The 19,229-nt window shown below is 53.4% G+C and overlaps 1 protein-coding gene across 1 annotated transcript; it reads right to left on the bottom strand.

The window, feature by feature from the left end:
- Positions 1 to 2,493: 2,493 nt before the first annotated feature.
- Positions 2,494 to 7,473, bottom strand: LOC139159072 (protein huluwa-like). The gene is made up of 3 exons (XM_070736437.1): positions 6,978 to 7,473; positions 4,999 to 5,218; positions 2,494 to 3,280 (listed from the first exon to the last, which is right to left on the bottom strand). Exons 1-3 carry the CDS (start codon positions 7,374 to 7,376, stop codon positions 3,108 to 3,110), a joined length of 792 nt encoding a protein of 263 aa, XP_070592538.1. The 5' UTR covers positions 7,377 to 7,473; the 3' UTR covers positions 2,494 to 3,107.
- Positions 7,474 to 19,229: the final 11,756 nt, after the last annotated feature.

Here is a 19,229-nt window from a genome sequence, read left to right as displayed (position 1 = left end):
CAATGCAGTCAAAGCATGAAGGTCCAGCCCTGGCCCACTCTGAGCGCTGCTTTCTGATCCCCTCAACCAAGGCGGCTTAGCCAGGGCTTGAACCACAAATTCATCGGGAAGGAGAAGCCGTAAGCGCCAGTTATCAAGCCTCAATTTGGCTGAGACCTCCATCTCAGATTTGGGTTCCGATTTATAGCCCCACCAGCGTGGCTCCTGTCAGTTTGACCCACATCATGGCTTAAGCCAAGAGGCCAGTCCAGGCCAGTTTGGCCAAGGCCTCTTCAGCAAAACCTAGGAGGTTTGAATCAACAGCCTCTCCGGCCATCATTCGGCTAAACCCCTCCGGTCAAGCCAAGTCAGGCGCTGGCTGATGCCATCTGACAGTTTGTTGCAATCCACGTGGTGTCTAGATTGAAATGTACGTTCAGGGAGAGGGACCCTGGTTCCCACCCAGCCCCTTTCCTTCCAATGCTGATTGGCTGCCTGTGTCTTTCGGAGGGAGGATCCTTCGCAGACCTCTTGACCAGAAGCCTCGGGCCATCTCCGTGAGCCAGTTGCTGTTCCCCTGCTGGTTTACAGGTGGAAGCCCCCCTCTGGGAAAACTGGTGTGGAAAAGGTGTTTGGGGTCCAAGGAAGTTCTAGGCCTGGCCCAGTGGGACTGCATTGTCTATCCACCCCACAGGCCGCTTCACATTAGCACTGGGCCCTCCATGGCTGAAACTGGCCGAACTGGTTCGTCTTTCCAGACCAAGCGTAGGATGCGAGATCCAGATTGACAAAATGGCAGTAAGGAAGGGGGTGCAGTGATGGTCAAGGAGCTCAAGACCCAGAGTGGGGCTGCTCAACTGGAAGGACTTCACGGACTCCATCTGTATAGTCTGGAGGACAGAAGGGAAAGGGGGGACACGATTGAAACATTTAAATATGTTAATGGGTTAAATAAGGTCCAGGAGGGAAGTGTTTTTAATAGGACAGTGAACACAAGAACAAGGGGGCACAATCTGAGGTGAGTTGGGGGAAAGATCAAAAGCAACATGAGAAAATATTTGACTGAAAGAGGAGTAGATGCTTGGAACAAACTTCCAGCAGACATGGTTGGTAAACCCACAGTAACTGAATGTAAACATGCCTGGGATAAACATAGATCCATCCTAAGATAAAACACAGGAAATAGTATAAGGGCAGACTAGATGGACCAGGAGGTCTTTCTCTGCCGTCAGTCTTCTGTGTTTCTATGGACGGTGATGTGTGCTGACCCCCGGGGACTCTGAGTGCTAGCGGAGTCCAGCGCAATTCTGCTACTGCAGCTGGGCTGGGAGGGACATCACGCGTGGACACACAGGGCCGCCCAGGTGCAGTAGCAGAATTGGGCTGGACTCCGCTAGCACTCAGAGTCCCGGGGGCGAGCACACCTCACCGCTCCCCCTTAGCAGCCCACCTCTATGAAGACCCCTCCTGAAGTTAAGGAAGCTCCGCAGCTGTGGGCGTCTCAGGGACACCACAAGGTGTTGGCTGGTAAGTGACAGCTCCGTTCACACCCGCTAGAATATCATATGGCTTGTTCTGGGCTCAGCCTCTGTAACTTGACCTGGTGAGTGAAAGAAGCCAGTCCTTCCCTCCAGGGGTCTCCCAGAAAATGGGGGTGGGACCCTTCCGAGCAGAAGGCCACTGAATGCCATGTTTTTTGCTACAGGAATAGGAACCCTTTTTGAGCCAATGAGATTGCAGAATAGCCTTAACATTTAGACTTACCTACCACTTCCTAGGGCTTTTCCAGCGCTCGCTAAGCTGTTTCCAGAGAGTCAGCCTCTTGCCCCCAACACTCTGGGTCCTCATTTGACACCCCACCCCACCCCCCCGGAAGGACGGGAGGCTGAGTCAGCCTTGGGCCTGCTGAGATTCGATCTGCTGGTGATCAGCAGAAGTAGCTTGCAGTACTGCACTTTAACTGCTGCACCATGGAGGCTCTATATGAAATGCTGTGCTTCCTGGGTTTTGAATTCACTTGCAAAATATTCATAGGCATGTTTCAATTCAGTTACTGTGGATTTACCAACCACGTCTGCTGGAAGTTTGTTCCAAGGATCTACTACTCTTTCAGTACAATAATATTTTCTCATGTTGCTTCTGATCTTTCCCCCAACTCACCTCAGATTGTGTCCCCTTGTTCTTGGGTTCACTTTCCTATGAAAAACACTTGAACATAGTGAAATGTTTCGATCGTGTCCCCCCTTTCCCTTCTGTCCTCCAGACTAGACAGCTTGAGTTCATGAAGTCTTTCCTGATAGGTTTTCAGATTATGCTTTATTCTTTGATAATTATCTATGATTATCTAAGGATAAAAATTATCTATGACCATTCTTTCCTGATAACGCTTCTACCTTTGTTTTAACACGGCTGTTTTGGGGGCAGGTGTCTTAGGCACGCCCAGGGAGGGCAGAGGCAGGGGCTACACCTGTTCAGGCTCCGCTTTCACACACATTTAAAAAGAAATGGAAGAGAAAAAGTTCAGTCTCTTTAATAAGCACAATATAAAATCAGGTCTCTCTCCTTGCATCCCAGGCTTCGGTTTGTGCCCATGGGCAGAATGAGCCCCTGTGAAGTGGACATGCCCCTCTCCACGTGTGTCCATCCGTGCTCAGGTGATAAATCACTGAATTATTGAGTGGAGACGGTGGCATTCTAACCAAGGGGTTTTGTTCAGTGGCCTGTAGTGCTGAGGGCGTGGGTCTTGTGGACTGCAAAATCGGGACTGTGGTTGGTGAAGTGGGCAGCCCCACGGGTGGGGGAGGGGGTGCTGAAAAGGTTTGCATTTGGGCACAGAAGTGTTGTACGGAGGAGGGGTCTCCAATCTGGGGAATTCTGGGAATTCTTGGAAGTCACCAAGGTTGGACCCCCGGTATACGAGGTGCAGGTAAGTGTAAGTGAAGCTTTTTGTGGGGCGAAGGTATTTCACGGGGGAGACGCATTCAGACAACCCAGGAATTCTTTCCCAATAAGCAGAGTGCAAGCCAGAGAGAGACCGCGACTAAAAGCCTTCCTCACAATCCGTTCCCACAAGCCGCCTCTCTCCTGTGGACATGGCGTGGCGCAGGGAACGCGTGGACTCCCCGGGGCTACAGCCAGTACTGCTTGCTGCAGATGGGAGGCAGGGAGCGAGGGAGTGGCGCTTTCCTCTTGTAGCTGGGGTCGTAGTAGTCCCACTCAAAGAGCTCGGCTTGTGGGCAGGGCACGAGGGGGGTGTTGGGGCTGCCTTCGCTGTCGGTTGACAAGATCCGGACCGAAACGCCTGCAGAGGGAGGGAGAGAGAAGCCGCCGCGTTATCCTGCCAGGAATCGCGTTATGTACCAGCCTACGTGATGCTAAGTTATCCCCTAAATAGGAAACCTTTATGTGGGCAAAACGTGCTAGCGATGCGCGGGGGAGGACTGCAGAACTACAACCAGGAGGGGAGGAAAGAGAGAAAAGAGCCCGGCAGAGACTCCAGCGAGACGCAGGCCTTGCGTGCGAGGAGGGAAGAAGGGGGCCGACGTGGCTGGCTGCCCCTCCAAGGCGGCCGTGTTGTAGCTCTCACTTGTCTGCTCAGCTGGCGGTCTGGAAGAATCCAAGGAGCCTCTTCCGTGCTCTTCCCCAGATTACGTATCGGTTGGCAGAGTTGACTACTACAGAGACGTTAACAAAGAAGCCCACTCTCCTTCTGTCTCCTCATTAACCAGCCGCTCCCTCTCCAGCGGAAGGAGATCCGAGTGAGTGTCGGTAGATCTGTCAGGAGCTTAAGGAGGGTTGGTGTCAAAAACAATCACGTCCTTCAGCTGCCGCCTTGGAAAATGTCAGAAGAATTACTAGCTCGGAAGACCAGGCTGTGCTCATCGCAGCTCAAACTGCCCTGGAGGAACCGCCATAGGGAAGGAAGTCAAGGAGATCCTTCTAACCACGGCGGTTGGGTTGGGTTGGGTGTCCCCTCAGCCAACCTTCTAAGCCAGGATTTCTCAACCTCCTCAACTTTTAAGATGTGTGGATCACAACTCCAAGAATTCTGAGAATTGTCCATCTTAAAGTTGATGAGGCTGATTCTCCACCCTCTCAGACTGGGGAATGAGCTGCAGGGTGGAATGTAGACTGGGGCAGGGCCCCATGTTGCTCAGCCCCACTAGAAGCCCTACCAGTATATATACGGTTATTCCTGGGCACAGAAGTTCAGGGCTGAGGGGCTCCTTCTTCAGAGCCCTTGCAACAGCCTCTTCCACGGCTGTGTTGCTCTGGATCTGAGCAGGCTCTCTCCTTTCCCTCCACCGGTCCCTCCAGGCACCATTCCGTCCATCACTCCTGGCTCAACACAGCTGTCTCCTCCTGGAGGGCCCTCCTCTGGACATGACCCATGACATTGCAGCCCCTCTGCTATTACTAAGTACATAACAGTTTGGGTTTGGCAATATATCAACAAGCTAACAATGAATGCTTGTATGTATTGAGGCATTACAGCTTTTAAGAGTTAGTGTTGGAGATGGCCACAAGAGGGAGCCAGAAGTTGATTTCTCTCTCTCTCTGCTATTACTGTTATTTCTTTGTTTGGTATTGCTGATTCATTGTGACTGCTGTAGTAAGAACTGTGTTTCAATGATAGTTTATGTATTGGTAAGCTGAACTAATAAGACTACTAGCATGGTTAATTTGTTTTGAGAGTTATTGACTGATTTGACTGTGTATGATTGGACTGTTTAACTTGACTACGATATTTGCTAAAGTAAATACTAATTTTATACACTGAAATGTATCTGTTTGTGTCTGACTGAACCATTACTCATATCTCCTGACTGTCTGCTAGAACTCCACCTTTCCTTTGTGTATGTGCATCCTTGATAACTTAAGGGTCACTCTGCACACTCCTTAAGACCCCCCTCCCGATTCCTTTCCAAACCATCTGCTGCCTTTGGGGCCCTGGGATGCCAGGAACTGCAGCCCACCAGGAGCCGCTCCCCCTTCAGCCCCCCTTGGCCCTCCACTCACCAGCACTGGCGCCAAAGTCCGAGTCGAGGCCGGGCCCTTGCGAGGCTGTGAAGTGGGCAGAGTTGAGGTGGGTCCTCCTGTTCCCAGGCCGGATGCTGCTGCCAAACTCAAATGGCCCCACGCTGGAGTGGGTGCCCAGTGCCCCCCTGCTGGTGCCGCTGCTACGGGGCTTCCTCTGGGTGCTGGTGTAGCAGCTGGAGAAGACCCTCTCCAGGGCCCCCTGCAGAGAAGGGAGGGAGGGAGTTGCCAGGGATCTCCTGGGATCAGTTCCCCCTCGCTCACCAAGATCCCTTTGTTTGACCCCTCTGGCCCAGGCACAAGTGGCCGAAAGGGCCAACAGGGAAAACTTTTTTTCCAGTTTTTTTCCCCCTCCACATCAATAACATAAGTAACATACATCAGAGATACTTTCAATGAAAATCAATACACAAATACTATAGCTTAAAAACAATAATACAATACCCTAAGCTGCATTCCAGTTTTGATTTTAATTTTATTATTTAATCCATCTCAATCTTCCCTCTCTCCACTCCCTTCTTTCTATCTCAGGTGGCCCTTCCACCCCTAGTACCTACTTTCTAACCCCTCCCCTTTCCTCCTACCACCTCCTCCTCCTTCCTTCTTTTATTTATTTCATTTATTTTATTTTATTTATGTATTTGTCAAACTATTATGGGATGGAAATTTGTACAAATAAAACATTAGATAAGCAATGATAAAAAGTAATGATAGGAGACAAAAGGACAGTAGGCACAGTGATGCGCTTATGCGCGCCCCTTACAGACCTCTTAGAAACGGGGAGAGGTCAATTGTAGACAGTCTGAGGCTAAAGGTTTTGGGGTTAGGAGTAGCACTTCTCCGCCTCCCCTTCTACTCTCTTTCCTTCCTTCTCTTTCCTTCTCTTCCTCCCCTTCTACTCTCACTGCTTCTCACCTGCTTCCTCTGACAAGTCATCTAAATCTTGGAAAACTCCACCAGTTCCACCCAATCCATCCAGGGGCCCTTCCAGGCTTTTCCTTCAAGTTGGCCATTGAGCCTGGTTGTCCAGCCTTGGAGGAGGAGGAAGAGGAAGAAGGGGGCAGCATTTTGGGGGGGGGGGCTCAATGCTTCCGTCTGGATTAGTTGTAAGAGGCCCTGAGTCCTTTGGGATCGGGCAGCATGGAAGTCGAATCAATCAATCAAATATATAGATAAATAAATTGCCCCAGGCAGGGATTTCAGCCCCCAAAGTTGGTAGGGGAAGCCAAGGCCTCATCTTAAGTGGGGGGTTTGACCTCCACCCCGCGCCCCTACACCCCACCCAGCATGGCAGACTAAAGACTGGACAGGGAGTCTAGCCAATTACATCCCAAAGGTTCCAGGTCCCAGGAAGAGGCCACTAAGTCCACCATCTTGCCCCCCTGGCCAGGGAATGAATGTGTAGGTTTGATTGCATGAAGGTGAATGCTTGGCTTTTTTAAGAAATGGGGTTTTTAGTATGTTTTAATTTTAGATTTCTATATGTCAGTGATGGTGAACCTTTTTTGCCTCGGGTGCCGAAAGTGTCTGCACACACTACTGTACATGTGTGTGTGTGTCCATGCCCATATTCAGTGCTCCCTACGTGCCCATGCTCCCCCATTTCCTGGCTTCCAGTGGGCCCAACAGGCCAACTTTTTGCCCTCCAGAGGTTTTCTTGGAGCTCTGCCCTGCCCCTCTGGAGGCCGGAAACACCCCCCCCCCCCCAGAGCCTGTTGTGAGCCAAAAAACCAGCTAGCCCCCCCCCCCCATGCGCCCTGGAGCTGAGTTAGGGCAACGGCAGATATGGCTCCCTTTGCCACCTGTGGCAGGTGTGCCATACATTCGCCATCACGGCTATGTTGTGTAGTCACTTTTGTTGTGAACCGCCTGAGTCTGAGGAATAGGAATCAAGCAACCAAGCAGGCAAAGAAACAAGCAAACGTACACAAGAGGGTCCCCAGGCTGCGCCCCCTACTCACCCCAGTGGTGGAGGAGGTGACCAGGGAGTTGGGGGGCACCAAGACCGGGTGCTTGTCCAGGTCGGTGGCGGAGGAGGAGGACCGGGCGGCGGCTGCGGGCGGCGCCCCCCTCTCACCGGGGCTGGAGGCGGCCAGGTAGGAGGCGCCCCCCCTCCTCCCACCGCAGGGCGCCCGCCGGACCATCGCGCCTCCCGGGTGGGGCGGCCTGGGCGGGGCGGCGGGGGGGGTCCGCGGGGAGGCGCGGGCGGCCCCCACCCTCCGGCAGAGGCGCCAGCGGAGGAGGAGGAGGGCGGTGAGCAGGAGCAGCAGGAGCAGGCAGGGCACCAGCAGCCCCACCAGCAGCCGGAGGGAGCGGCGCAGCGCCCACAGCTGGACCGCCACCGCCCGCAGCGGCTCCATCGCGGCACAGGCGGAACCCGACCCGGCCCGATGGCCTTAAGGAGCCCGCGCTGCCCCGGCCGGCCGTGGGACTCAGGGGCCGCTTCGCTCCCGGGAGAGCTTCCCCTGCAGACCCTCCGCTTGCCGGTTGGGCCCCGACCTCCCCCTCTGCCCGCTCCGTCGCTCCCCTGCAGCCGGTGGAAGCCGCTGAGCCGGGCGCCTGGGTCGGGCTGCGGGAGAAGGGCGAGGAAGCCCCCCGCGTCTGCCGGCAAAAGACCCCGCGGGGGAAGAACGGCCCAGCAAAGTCCTGGCGGGCCCCGCAAACTAAGGTTCCTTCCTCCGGCCCCTCCCGCCCTTGCGGCTCCTTCGCATCTCCTGGGGCCGGTGGGGGAAGAAGCCCCCCCCTCGCGGTTGGCCTGGCTGCTAATGAGGGAGGGGCCCTTTGGATGAGGGAAGAAAGAGCGAGTTTCCTTTGCAGCTGCTGACCAGCCGACCCCGGGAGCATTTAGCGGGAGGCGGGAGGAGCTTCTGCAAGCATTTACAGCAATGGCCACAGCACTCGTAGACTTATCTACCGCTTCAAGGTGGTTTTCCTCATTTGACCCACCTGGGAAGGGCGGAAGGCCCAGTCAACCTGGAGCCGGTGGGGAGATTTGAACTGCCAAACGTCTGGCAGCCAGTGATCAGCGAAGGAACCTGCAGTCCTGCCCTCTAAGCACTGCCCCACCGAGGCTCTATTCTCCAGGGATGGGGTCAAAGGACCAAGAGAACTGAAGAGGCTTCTGGGGTGAGCAAAGAAAAAAAAACCCAAGAAAGTCCCAGTTCCCTTTCAGAAAAAAGCCCCCTTTGGGGATTGCATAAAGTGGTGCATTTGAGGCCTTCAAACACCCCAGAAACGCCCCCCCCAAAGTCCTCAGGGCGCCTGCTGTGAAGGCTGAACCCCAACTTTCCCCAGAACAATGGAACATCACCACCAGCAGCACCCCAAAAAGCCCAGAGCCCTCTTGAGATCACACTGGGCACAAGCAGCCTGTGGTTGGCTGTAATCCTCGCTCCCTCCCCCCTCCCTTCATCTCCAAGAGGGAGGGAGGGAGGGAGGGAGGGGCTAAGAGGGGGTCAAGCTGAGGGTCCTTGCAGTGCAGAAGGCCGTTCAGGCCCAGTGAAGGGCTACCAAAATTTGACTTCCACCCTGTGGGGGTGGGTTATGCATTTCCTTTCAACATCTTTCGGTGCAAATTGGGTGCTCTGGGGGGGGGGGCGCTCCATTTTTGCTACCCACTGTGTCCCCCCATCCAGGCCCCATAGCCCACCCCTGTTCCGGCCTGACTTTTCCCCCAGAATCCCCCAGGCCTTGTCTGGCCGTTCCCAGGGGAATGAACGGTTGCTTTTAAGCCAGCTGCCCAAACAATCCGTGTGTCCCCTGCTGAGACCCTTCTTCCCGGGTGGTTCTGCCTGGTGGACCCTCCCAGTAAAGGAAGGAACCCCCCCACTGGTGACCCCACATACGGCTGGTCCCCCAGGAGCCCCGACTGGAGCCCACCGGAAGCCTTTCTGGCTCCAGCCGCAGCATGACCAGGGGGACCCTAGCCCTTCCATGGGGTCTGCTAGGGGGCGTCTGGAAACTTAAAATCATGCAAATGCAGCCACGCGAGAGTCTTGGGTCTCCCCAGATCCCCCCCCCCATTTCTCCAACTCTCCACAGTCTGCAATTGGCGGCCAGTTGGTTTCTGGACTCAATTCAAAGTGTTGGTCATGAACTACAAAGACCTACATGGCATCCGACCAGATGGCTTATGGGACCGCCTTCTGCTGCATGAATCCCAGCGACCGGTCAGCTCCCACAGAGTCGGCCTTCTCCAGGTCCCTCAACTAGACAATGTCGCTTGGCGGGGCCTAGAGGAAGAGCCTTCTCTGTGGGGGGCCCCGGCCCTCTGGAATCAGCTCCCCCCAGAGATTTGCAGAGCCCCCACCCTCCTCGCCTTTCACAAGAGTCTCCAGACTCAATTATGTTGCCAGTCTTGGGACAATGAGATCTAGACCCCCTGGTCAATATATGTGATGTATGGCTGCAATTGAATTGTTTGATTGATTTTAATATACTCGGTTCTTAGCTTATGTATTTTTTTAATTAATTGGATTTGTTTTGTATTCACTGTTTTGTATTGTATCCTGTGAGCCACCCTGAGTCCTCGGAGAGGGGCGCCATACAAATCTAATTAATAATAATTATTATTATTATAACAACAACAACAATAATAATTTCATTCCATCACCCCGGTGCCCTTGTTTTGGACTGGCACAGACTCCTCCCCACCCTCTTCCAGCCTGGGTCAGTGGGCTTCTGTGAAGCCCTTTCGGCCTCCCCCCTCCTTTCATTGCCCCCCCCCCCTGCCAGGGCCTCCTCTGGAGTTGTGATTGTGTGGCTTGTGACATGCCCCTGCGCCTCCCTGGGCCTCCAACCAGGTCAGCCCAGAGGAGGCTGAGTCCCAGCGGGCCCTGCTTTGCCTTTCATTGCAGAGACCCCCCCACCCCCCAGGGGAGAGGGCAAATCCAGCCGGTTCTGACAGGTTCTGGAGAACTGAGACCGGAAATTTTGAGTAGTTTGAAGAAGTGCAAATAGTTTAAAAAATTGGATTTCACCCGTTTGGCGGACAACTGCTCCCCCCCACCCGTGCTCCCTCCCCTCCTCCCCCTCTGCAGGCCAGGGGACCTCTGAGCACGGGCAGAGCGCCTCCGCCCAGCGCGCAAGCCGCGCTCCTTGTTTGGGCGGGGGGGGGGGCGGGCGCGCAGTGACGGAAGCCTTCCGGGACGTCACGCCGCCAGCTGCTCGGCCCACCTGGTGCCCAGACAGGCGCCGCCCCCCCAGGAGACACCGCCCCCGCAGCGCCAGCACCAGCGCAGCCTTGCCGTGCCCCCCCCCGGCTCAGCTTCCGACCCCCCCGGAGCCCCGCAGGCAGCGCCAGCCCGCCCGACGCCCCCACTCGACGACGCAGGCAGCCCGGCCGCCGCTTCCCCCGCGCGGCTCCTGTTCCCGCCCGACGGCGGCCTCGCGGGGGGGGGGGGAGAAAGGGGGGAGGCTGGAGACCGGGGCCGCTTCCTTCCCTCCCGGGGGGGCTCTGGCTGGGTGCCCCCTCCCTCTGCCCTCCCCCGCTGGCTGCCTGCTGAAGCCTTGAGGGGGGCGGGAGGGAGTGAATTCCACCCATTGAGCGGGTGGAGGCAAAGCAGACCCCCCCCCTTCCTTCCCTCCTTCCTTCAGACCCCCCTCCCCCACAAGCCCCCTTTGCTGCTCCAGATTCCTCGCTTTCTGCCCCTCCTCCTTTTGACCCCCACTTGCCCCCCCTATTTATGGGAGGGAGGGGGGAGGCAAAACGGCCCATTTAAGGGCTTAGCAGGACAGTGGAAAGCCCCCCATCCCTAACTCAAGTCTAGAAACTCAAAACTTTCATCTATACTGATAGTAAAGATCTTAAAAGCTGTAATTGACACCATCTACAGCAGCTGATAAATTTATGGATATGAATTTATCTCTCCTTTTCTTTCTTCTTTCTTTTATTTTTAATTTTTCCTCTTCTCTTCTCTTTCCTTTTTTCCTTCCTTCTCTTTCTCTCTCTTTAGCTTTATTTCCTTCTCTATATGTAAGGGTGTATTTTGATTTATAACTGTATACTCTAAATTCATTTACATTTGTACCAATATCCCCATAGTCCTTTTGCTTTTTGCATCCCCTTCCCCTATTTATCTTCAATAAAGATTATAGTTTCTTTAAAATAATGTTTTTAATAAAGAAAGCCATCAATCCCAAGTCCTACAGGATGGCATAGAAGTTGAATAAATTGAAATTAAATTAAATCCATGTTGGATGGACTGAGTTCACCCAACCGGTAGAATTGGCTGAAAGGCCCCCAGTCACAAAGCCCCCAGCTCATAAAGATATTTCAGGGTTTGCATCCCATGCGGGACCAGGCTCAGGGGGGCTGGAGGAGTTTGTGGGTCAGCCGTTGTCTTGGTGTGTTGTGACAATGCACACTCTGCATTCAACCATCACACTTGCTTATCTTGTAAACTCTGGCTTGTTATATTGACCTCTATTTATTGACCATGGTGATGATGATGATGATGATAGAAACTACAATTGGAAGGGACCTTGGAGGTCTTCTAGTCCAATCCTTTGCTTAGGCAGGAAACCCTACACTACTTCCAACATCTGCTTAAAACCTTCCAGTGTTGGAGCATTCACAACTTCTGGAGGCAGGCTGTTCCATTGGTCAACTGTTCTGACTGTCAGGAAATTTCTCCTTTGTTCTAGGTTGCTTCTCTCCTTGTTTAGTTTCCACCCATTTAATATGGGTGGAATCTCCTTGTTTAATATGGGCATTCATGAGATGGGGTTTTTTTTTTTCATTTTTCATTGTTTTGTATTCATATACATTTTCTTAAATAAATAAAATAAATACCATCGATGACTCCGCCCAAGTCCCCAACCTGGCCAAATGCCTCTTCCACACAGTCTTCAGCTCTTCCGGCCTGGAAGCTAGTCTGGCCATCCAGATGTTGAATCCTTTGAGTAAGGGGGGGGGGGGTGTCTCCAGCCTTGGCTGCCAAGGGAATTCTGGGTGTTGAAGTTGTTGTGGTTGGCTCTGGCCCAGCTCCTGCCCCAAGGAGTGTGGAGGTGGAGGCAGGGGAAGCATCAACATGTCCTAGGCCTGTTTTATTGCCGACAGAGTCAGGGAGTGCAGTTTCCTCGGACGAAGAAGAAGGTGGGGGTGACTTGGAAGAGGGGGGCTTGGCACACAGCCCAGGAAGCCAATCTCCATTATCTTTGATCCATTCGGGTGAGGAAGTGTTAGACCCACGCAGGGGCAGAATTATGCATCAAAGAGACCAATTGAAGAAATATTACAGGAGATAAGAGAGGCCACCTGTGTTTGGGGGGGGGGGGCTCCAGTAATTAGAGCTGCTGATATAAATAGCAGCGTGCTGGCTTGGCCGTTGTGGAAGATTATCTGATCGTTGTTTCTTCAGGACTGTGCCTTGCTGTTTCCAGAGTTTGTTGATTTTTCACGACTTTGAAACCAAAGCAGAGCAAAGTGTGTGTGTGTTTCACTTCATGGAAGAAGGAGGGCTGTGATGTTTCTTCACAGCTGCTAGCTAAGTACTTAAGGACTGATTAAGGGGATTGTACAGCCTACAAGGTTGTTTTGGGACGGGTGCTCTTTGCAATGCAAAAAGGATGCTTTGTTTCTTTTGAATTTTGTGATAAAGAACATTGTTTTTGAATTTTCGGGAGACTCATACCATAGAGCCCGGCAGAACAGAAGTTCAGGGGTTTTCAGACACCCCCCCCCCAAAAAAATCAAGGTTTATACCACCCATTTATAGACTTCAAGCAGTTTTCTAACTTGTTTAGAAAATCAAGTTTGGTGATTGCTGAAACCCTCCAACCCTCTTTCTTACCAATGAAGTTTTCTTTTTAAAAAAAGGTTTATTTATTTTTATTCCTTTCCACAAATTCCATTTTTATAAAAAACACATGCGCCTTAAAATATATCAATAAAATACCCAGGCATTTTCCGTATTTCATAAACCAATATTTTACTTTGCACTGTTTTCAACGCCTGCTATCTAACCCAACGGTCTCCTCTTCCAACCTTCATCCCCTCTTCCTACTTCCTTCCTCCTTCTCTCCCCCTTTTCCTTCCCTCCATCCGATGAAGGTTCCTCCAGCAGCAATCTGTCCTCACAATGCACACGGCTACAGTACCAAAGTGGAGATTTCACGGCGTCATCATCAGTCGTATTATATCACCTGGTGTGGAGCCTCTCTGGAGCCGTCCGCCTGTCACGTATTTGCTGTCACTGGCATCAAACAGTCCTTGTAGCAAGGGCCTCTGTGCAGGAGGCAGTGAAAGGCCAAACCGCTGGGACCTGGCCTCTGCTTCCCTCCCCAGTTTAATTGTTTATATCCTGCCTGTTATAATTTTTACAAATAACTCAAGACAACTGGACTGCAGAGCTGAAGAACCTTCTTGGATGGGAAGCGAAATGTCTTCAAAGAAAAACCAGAAAGTCCAGTCGAAAAAAGCTCCTTCGTGACACCGTGACCTCAATAGCAATAGGATTTAGACTTATCTACCGCTTCACAATGCTTTCCAGCCCTCTCTAAGCGGTTTACAGAGAGTCAGCCTCTGGACCCCAACAATCTAGGTCCTCAGTTTACCAACCTTGGAAGGATGGAAGGCTGTATCAACTTTGAGCCAGTGGTGAGGATTGAACTGTTGGCAGTGGGCAGAGTGAAGGAAGGAAGGAGTAGCAATAGCACGTAGACTTATACTGTATATCGGTTCCGGGTGCTTTCCACCCCCCCTCTAAGGGGTTTCCAGAGAGTCAGCCTCTTGCCCCCAACAATCTAGGTCCTCAGTTGACCCCCCCTGGGAAGGACGGAAGGCTGAGTCCACCTGGACCCTGGTGAGATGACTGAGAATCTCCAACCCACCTCCTTCCTCCTGTTTCCCTCACCACAACACTCCTGTGGGGTGGGTTGAGCTGAGAAGGGAGAATTGGCCCTGACCCCCCCAGCTGGCTTTTATGTCTGAGGTGGGACTTGAACTCAGGGTCTCTTCTTTGCCAGCCTGGGGCCTTCATCCCTAGACCAAACGGGCTCTCCTGGATGCCTAGTAGGCCCATAACTAGGGAGAGGCAGGAAAGAGCTGCAACCCCTCCCCATTCCCTGCCTCGAAAGGGCTGCTGGGTGTCCCAGGAGGGGGGGGGCATCTCCAGGGCTTGTTTTCTTTGATGGGGGGCAAAACCGCTGCCTGTACCTGCAGAGCCAGGCTGGGTGGGTGGGTGGGGGCTCTGGTCCTTCCTCTTTTATCCAGCGAGCGTGGGACGAAGGTGCGAAGTCAGACGTGGCTGCAGATGCTGAGTGGCATCACGGCTCCTCCCACTCACCTGGCAGCTGCTGCTCAGGTGGGAGAGCCAGCCAGACCCCCCCCCGGCCTTCCAGAAGCATCCAAAGCTGTGCAGGGGGCGTGGGGGGGTTGAAGGGGGAGAGGGACCATCTGTCCAGGGGCCACACCTGCCTCACTCAAACTGCCTCATCCGTGGTCTTCCTTGAAGGGGGAGGGGATCCAGCAGAAGCCCTTGAGTGACAGGTGGAGCATCCTTGGCAGAGCTGGAGGGGCTCCTGGGGGAGCTCGCCTTGGTCCCCCCCTGCCTTGGGGAGCATCCCACTCACCTCTCCAATGGGGGGGAGGAAAGAGACCCCCTTCCCGGATCCCCCCCTGGGCGCCCCCTCCCACCCAACCCATCTGGGGGCCAAGGCCTGCTGGGCCTCGGGGCCTGACTGAGAGCAGGGCTTGGTTGGGGGGGGAAGGGAGGAAGGAAGAAGCCCCCACCTCCCCAGCTGCTGCGAGGACCGCCGGCCCCGACCGCCGAGTGGGAAGACGGCCCGTTCGCCGGGGGTGGGGGGAATGGGGGCATCTGCCGCCCTAGATACCGTCCCCCTAGCAACCGAGGGCGCTTAGCAACCAGGGCCCCGTTGGCGGGGAGCCGCCGTCCTCCCTCCCCTGCTGGCCCCTCCCCGGCTCTGGGCGCCCCCCCCGCCAGCAGCAGCTCCGGGGGCGCTGGAAGTTACGCAACGCCGGGCGGCGCCCCCCCCGTCACGACGCCCCCGCAGAGGATGCCGCCACGCGCGCATTCGGCTTCCGGCAGCCGCCCCCCCCGCCCCCCCGCCTGGCTCTGTCCGGGGGGGCCGCTCCTCCTCCAGGGGCCCCGCCGGCCTCTCCTTCCCCCGGAGGCTGCCCTGAGGCTGGGAGACCCTTCCCCGGCTGCCCTCGCCCCCCCCCCCCCCCAGGAGAATAATCGGTTTATTTGACTTCTGGGCCCCCGAATCCCAGGGGGACTCAGGGCGGCTTACAACAATATAAAATACAATGCAATGCAAAAAGTCACCTTAGATTTGTATGCCGCCCCTCTCTGAAGACTCAGGGCGACTCACAACACAATACACAACGTACAAATCCAATATTGGGGCAGTCCTAATCTCCGGGGGGAGTTGATTCCAGAGGGTCGGGGCCGCCACAGAGAAGGCTCTTCCCCTGGGTCCCGCCAGACGGCATTGCTTAGTCGACGGGACCCGGAGAAGGCCAACTCTGTGGGACCTTATCAGCCGCTGGGATTTGTGAGGCAGAAGGCGGTCCCAAAGATATTGTGGTCCAATGCCAGGTAGGGCTTCATAGGTCATAACCTATATGGTGGTCATGTCCACTGAGAGCATCTGCACCCAAGACAAATCCCTTGTGGGTCCAACCCCACTTGGCCAAGAAAGAATCATGGGGCTACCTGTGAAGAGTGTTCGGAAACTTCAGATTGTCCAAAATGCAGCCGCGTGAGTGGTATTGGGCCTTCTTGCCATCACTCCGCGGACTGCACTGACGGCCAATCTGTTTCCAGACACAATTCAACGTGTTGGTTATGACCTATAAATCCCTGCGTGGCACAGGACCAGACTATCTCCGAGACCCCCTTCTGCCGCACGAATCCCAGCGACCGGTGAAGTCCCACAGAGTTGGTCTCCTCAGGGTCCCATCGACCAAACAATGTTGGCTGGCAGGACCTAGGGGAAGAGCCTTCTCTGTGGAGGCCCCGGCCCTCTGGAATCAGGTCCCCCCGGAGATCCGCACTGCCCCCACCCTCCTTGCCTTCTGCAAGAGTCAAAAAACACATCTTTGTCATCAGGCTTGGGGACATTAGACGTTCCCCTGCCCAATGAAATGTTGTTAGCATGATTATCGTATGAATGTGAATGAATGTTTTTAAATTAGAAATCTAAGAATTGTTTTAGTGTATTAATTGGACCAACTATTGTTATGTATTTTGGTATATGTTGTGAGCCGCCCTGAGTCCACGGAGATGGGAGGCATACAAGTCCAATTAAATAATAATAATAATAATAATAATAATAATAATAATAATAATAATGATAATTCTAAACTATCTGGTCACACAGACATCCATACCAAACACTCACAATCCAGCCGTGACACGATGGTAGTGTCCAGGGCCCTCCAGGTCTTCACGGCCTTTTGGAAGGCCAGTTGTGTGGGGGCAGTCCAGCCATCTTCCTCTGAAGCCCCCCACCCCCACCCCACCCCGTCTTCCCTCGCCTGCGTATACAGAGCCTGGCCCTCCAGCCATGCGGGCACTTTGCTCCTGTGCAGAGGTGCCCAAGGCCTGCCGGGCATCGGAGCCCTGGCATCAGCCTAGCCTGGCCACACTTTGGCCCAAGGCCGGGCTCTCCAAAGTGGGCAACTTTAAGACTTCTGGACTTGAACCTCCAGGATTCTCCAGGCAGCCCGTCCGTCCGTCCTGCCTTCTCTCCCCTCCATTCCGCTCCTCTTGCCTGTTTCTGCCAAGCTCCCTCTTGAATTTTGATATTGCCCCTTTTTATTTATTTTATTTATTTGTTTGCTTCTTTTGTCAAGTACGTATTGGTGGTATACAAAGATATAATGATTTTTATTTAATTTATTTCATTTTGTCCAATACACCATAATACACAATGAAGGTAATAGAGGACACCTTCGAGGAAATAGAATTAGAGAAAGAATAGAAGAGAGAATATAGGATAAAATAAATCAATAGAAGAAAGATATAGGGATAGAAGATATCTGGGATATAGGAGAGAGCATAGGACGGGTCGGAAGGCACATTAATGCACTTATGCAGGCCCCTTACTGACCTCTTAGGAATATATACATGATACTACTTACACTACTTATTATATACATGATAGTACTTAGAGACAACATGCTGGTGTACTTATGCAGGCCCCTTACTGACCTCTTAGGAATTGGAAGAGGTCAACAGTGGAGAGTCTAAGGGTGAAGTTTTGAGAGTTAGGTGGTGATACCAGAGTCAGGGAGTAAGTTCCATCCATCAACTACTCAGTTACTAAAGACGTATTTCCTGCAGTCGAGTTTAGAGTGGTTTACTCTGAGTTTGTATCTGTTGTGTGCTCGTGTGTTGTTGTGGTTGAAGCCGAAGTAGTCGTTGACCGGAAGGACGTTGTAGCCGATGATTTTATGGGCTGTGCTGAGGTCGTGTCAAAGGCGACATAGTTCTAAGCTTTTTTTAGAGTTTGCTATGCAGATCTGTCAGTGGACGATCGGACAGCAGCATTTTCTCTCGGAGGCTGCGTGGCGCAAGGGCCTCGGACACAGCCCCACCAGGCTTCCTGCCATCTGCAGGCAGCGCCACGGACGGGCGATTGTTCCCCGGCTCTGCTGCCAGGGCAGACCGGCCTGGCTTTGCCCCCTTCTCTGCGGGAATCTTCCAGGAGACGCCGTGCAAGACGAGGCTGCCTTTGTCCGCCGGCTCTGCCGATCAGCGAGACCGGTCAGCCTGGCAGCAAAGGAAGGTCGGGCCGGCCTGCTTGGTGCCTGCTTAGGAATCTCGGCCAGGTGGTCTTTCTTCTCGCCGCCTGCACAAGCCAAACGCTGATTAGTCTCCTGCAGAGTCTTCAGCGGCGTGAATGGTCAGCCAGAGGTCACCCTGGCTCTCTCTCGGCCGTTGGCAGGATGCGTGCTGGCCCTCTGCCCATCGTCCTCCCGAATTCCTCACCAGAGAAAATGGACAGTGGGGGCTTTGCAAGGCCCACAGACACCTGGGCCCACTCCCCACCTTCTCTTCTCTCGGTCGGTCTGTTTGCAGCCGTTTGAATGAATTTCCTTTCGGCAAAATGTCTTCCCTTTTCATTTTATTTCATTTTATTAAATGTATAGGCCCAGGGCAGCCTATAACAATAGAAAAAATACAATAATGGAAATACAGTTTAAACCCCCAATATAGACATTCATTCATAGCTATAGGCCAGAGCAGATTATAACGGTCAGTGGCCCCGGGGCCGGTCAGCAAAGCCATGAAGGCCTTTCAAAAGGACACGAGGGTGGGGGCCATGTGAATCCCCCAGGGGAGTTGGTTCCAGAGGACCGGAGCCGCCACAGAGAAGGCCTGTAGGGAGAGGTTTGCCCATGCGGAAGGTAACCTACCAACTAACTAACCACAACTAACCATCATACCTAATTGAAGTCTTCAATGAAAAACAATGCAGCAGACTTTCTCCTAGAATGGAATAAATAGAATAGAATAGAATAGAATTTTTATTGGCCAAGTGTGATTGGACACACTAGGATTTTGTCTCTCTGGTGCAGATGCTCTCAGTGTACATAAAGGAAAAAGAGACATGTAAAAACATATTTTACTTTTCTTCTTATCAAAATGCTTCTCTAAATAAACGATCACTTTTATATTTAACCACTATCCACAATACTATCATATAACTTTTATTACATCCACCACTGCAACCACTAAGCACTAACTACAAACCACTCAGCACAAAACCTCTCTATAACAAACCACCGCCATGCAAGGGTGCTACTCCTGTTATATAGGTTACAGCCAATCAGGTTGCAGCACAGTTAGCAAAGCCATGATGACATGCTGATTATGGCTTCCATCAGCCTTTCCCAGGGTTACAAACCATTTTCTTGCATTGAAATAAACTTATTTCTGACCAGGCCCTTCCCCCCACCTCCTACCAGCTGACATGGTTTGGCTGACCGGACCTGGAGACGGACAGCCCTGTGGGCTCTGGTCAGTGGCTGGGAAGACTGCCCTCGCCCCCTCTGCCACCCTGCACTCCTCTCCCAGCAGGACCCCCCACCCCACCCCTTCCTTCTCCGGCCCCCAACGACCCCCTGGCTGCTTCCGGTTTCTCCTGCCGCTTCCAGCCCTCGGCCCCTCCCCTGTGAGTCCCTCCCCCTGGCCTTCCCCCTTGGGGCCAGTCCCAGGGTCTGCAGGGGCCGCCTGAGAGCC

The sequence above is a fragment of the Erythrolamprus reginae genome, chromosome 2 (genome assembly GCF_031021105.1).
Source record: "Erythrolamprus reginae isolate rEryReg1 chromosome 2, rEryReg1.hap1, whole genome shotgun sequence".
Taxonomy (NCBI): Eukaryota; Metazoa; Chordata; class Lepidosauria; order Squamata; family Dipsadidae; genus Erythrolamprus; species Erythrolamprus reginae.
The sequence above is the reverse complement of the archived record's forward strand: the minus strand, read 5'-3'. Positions and strand labels throughout refer to the sequence as shown.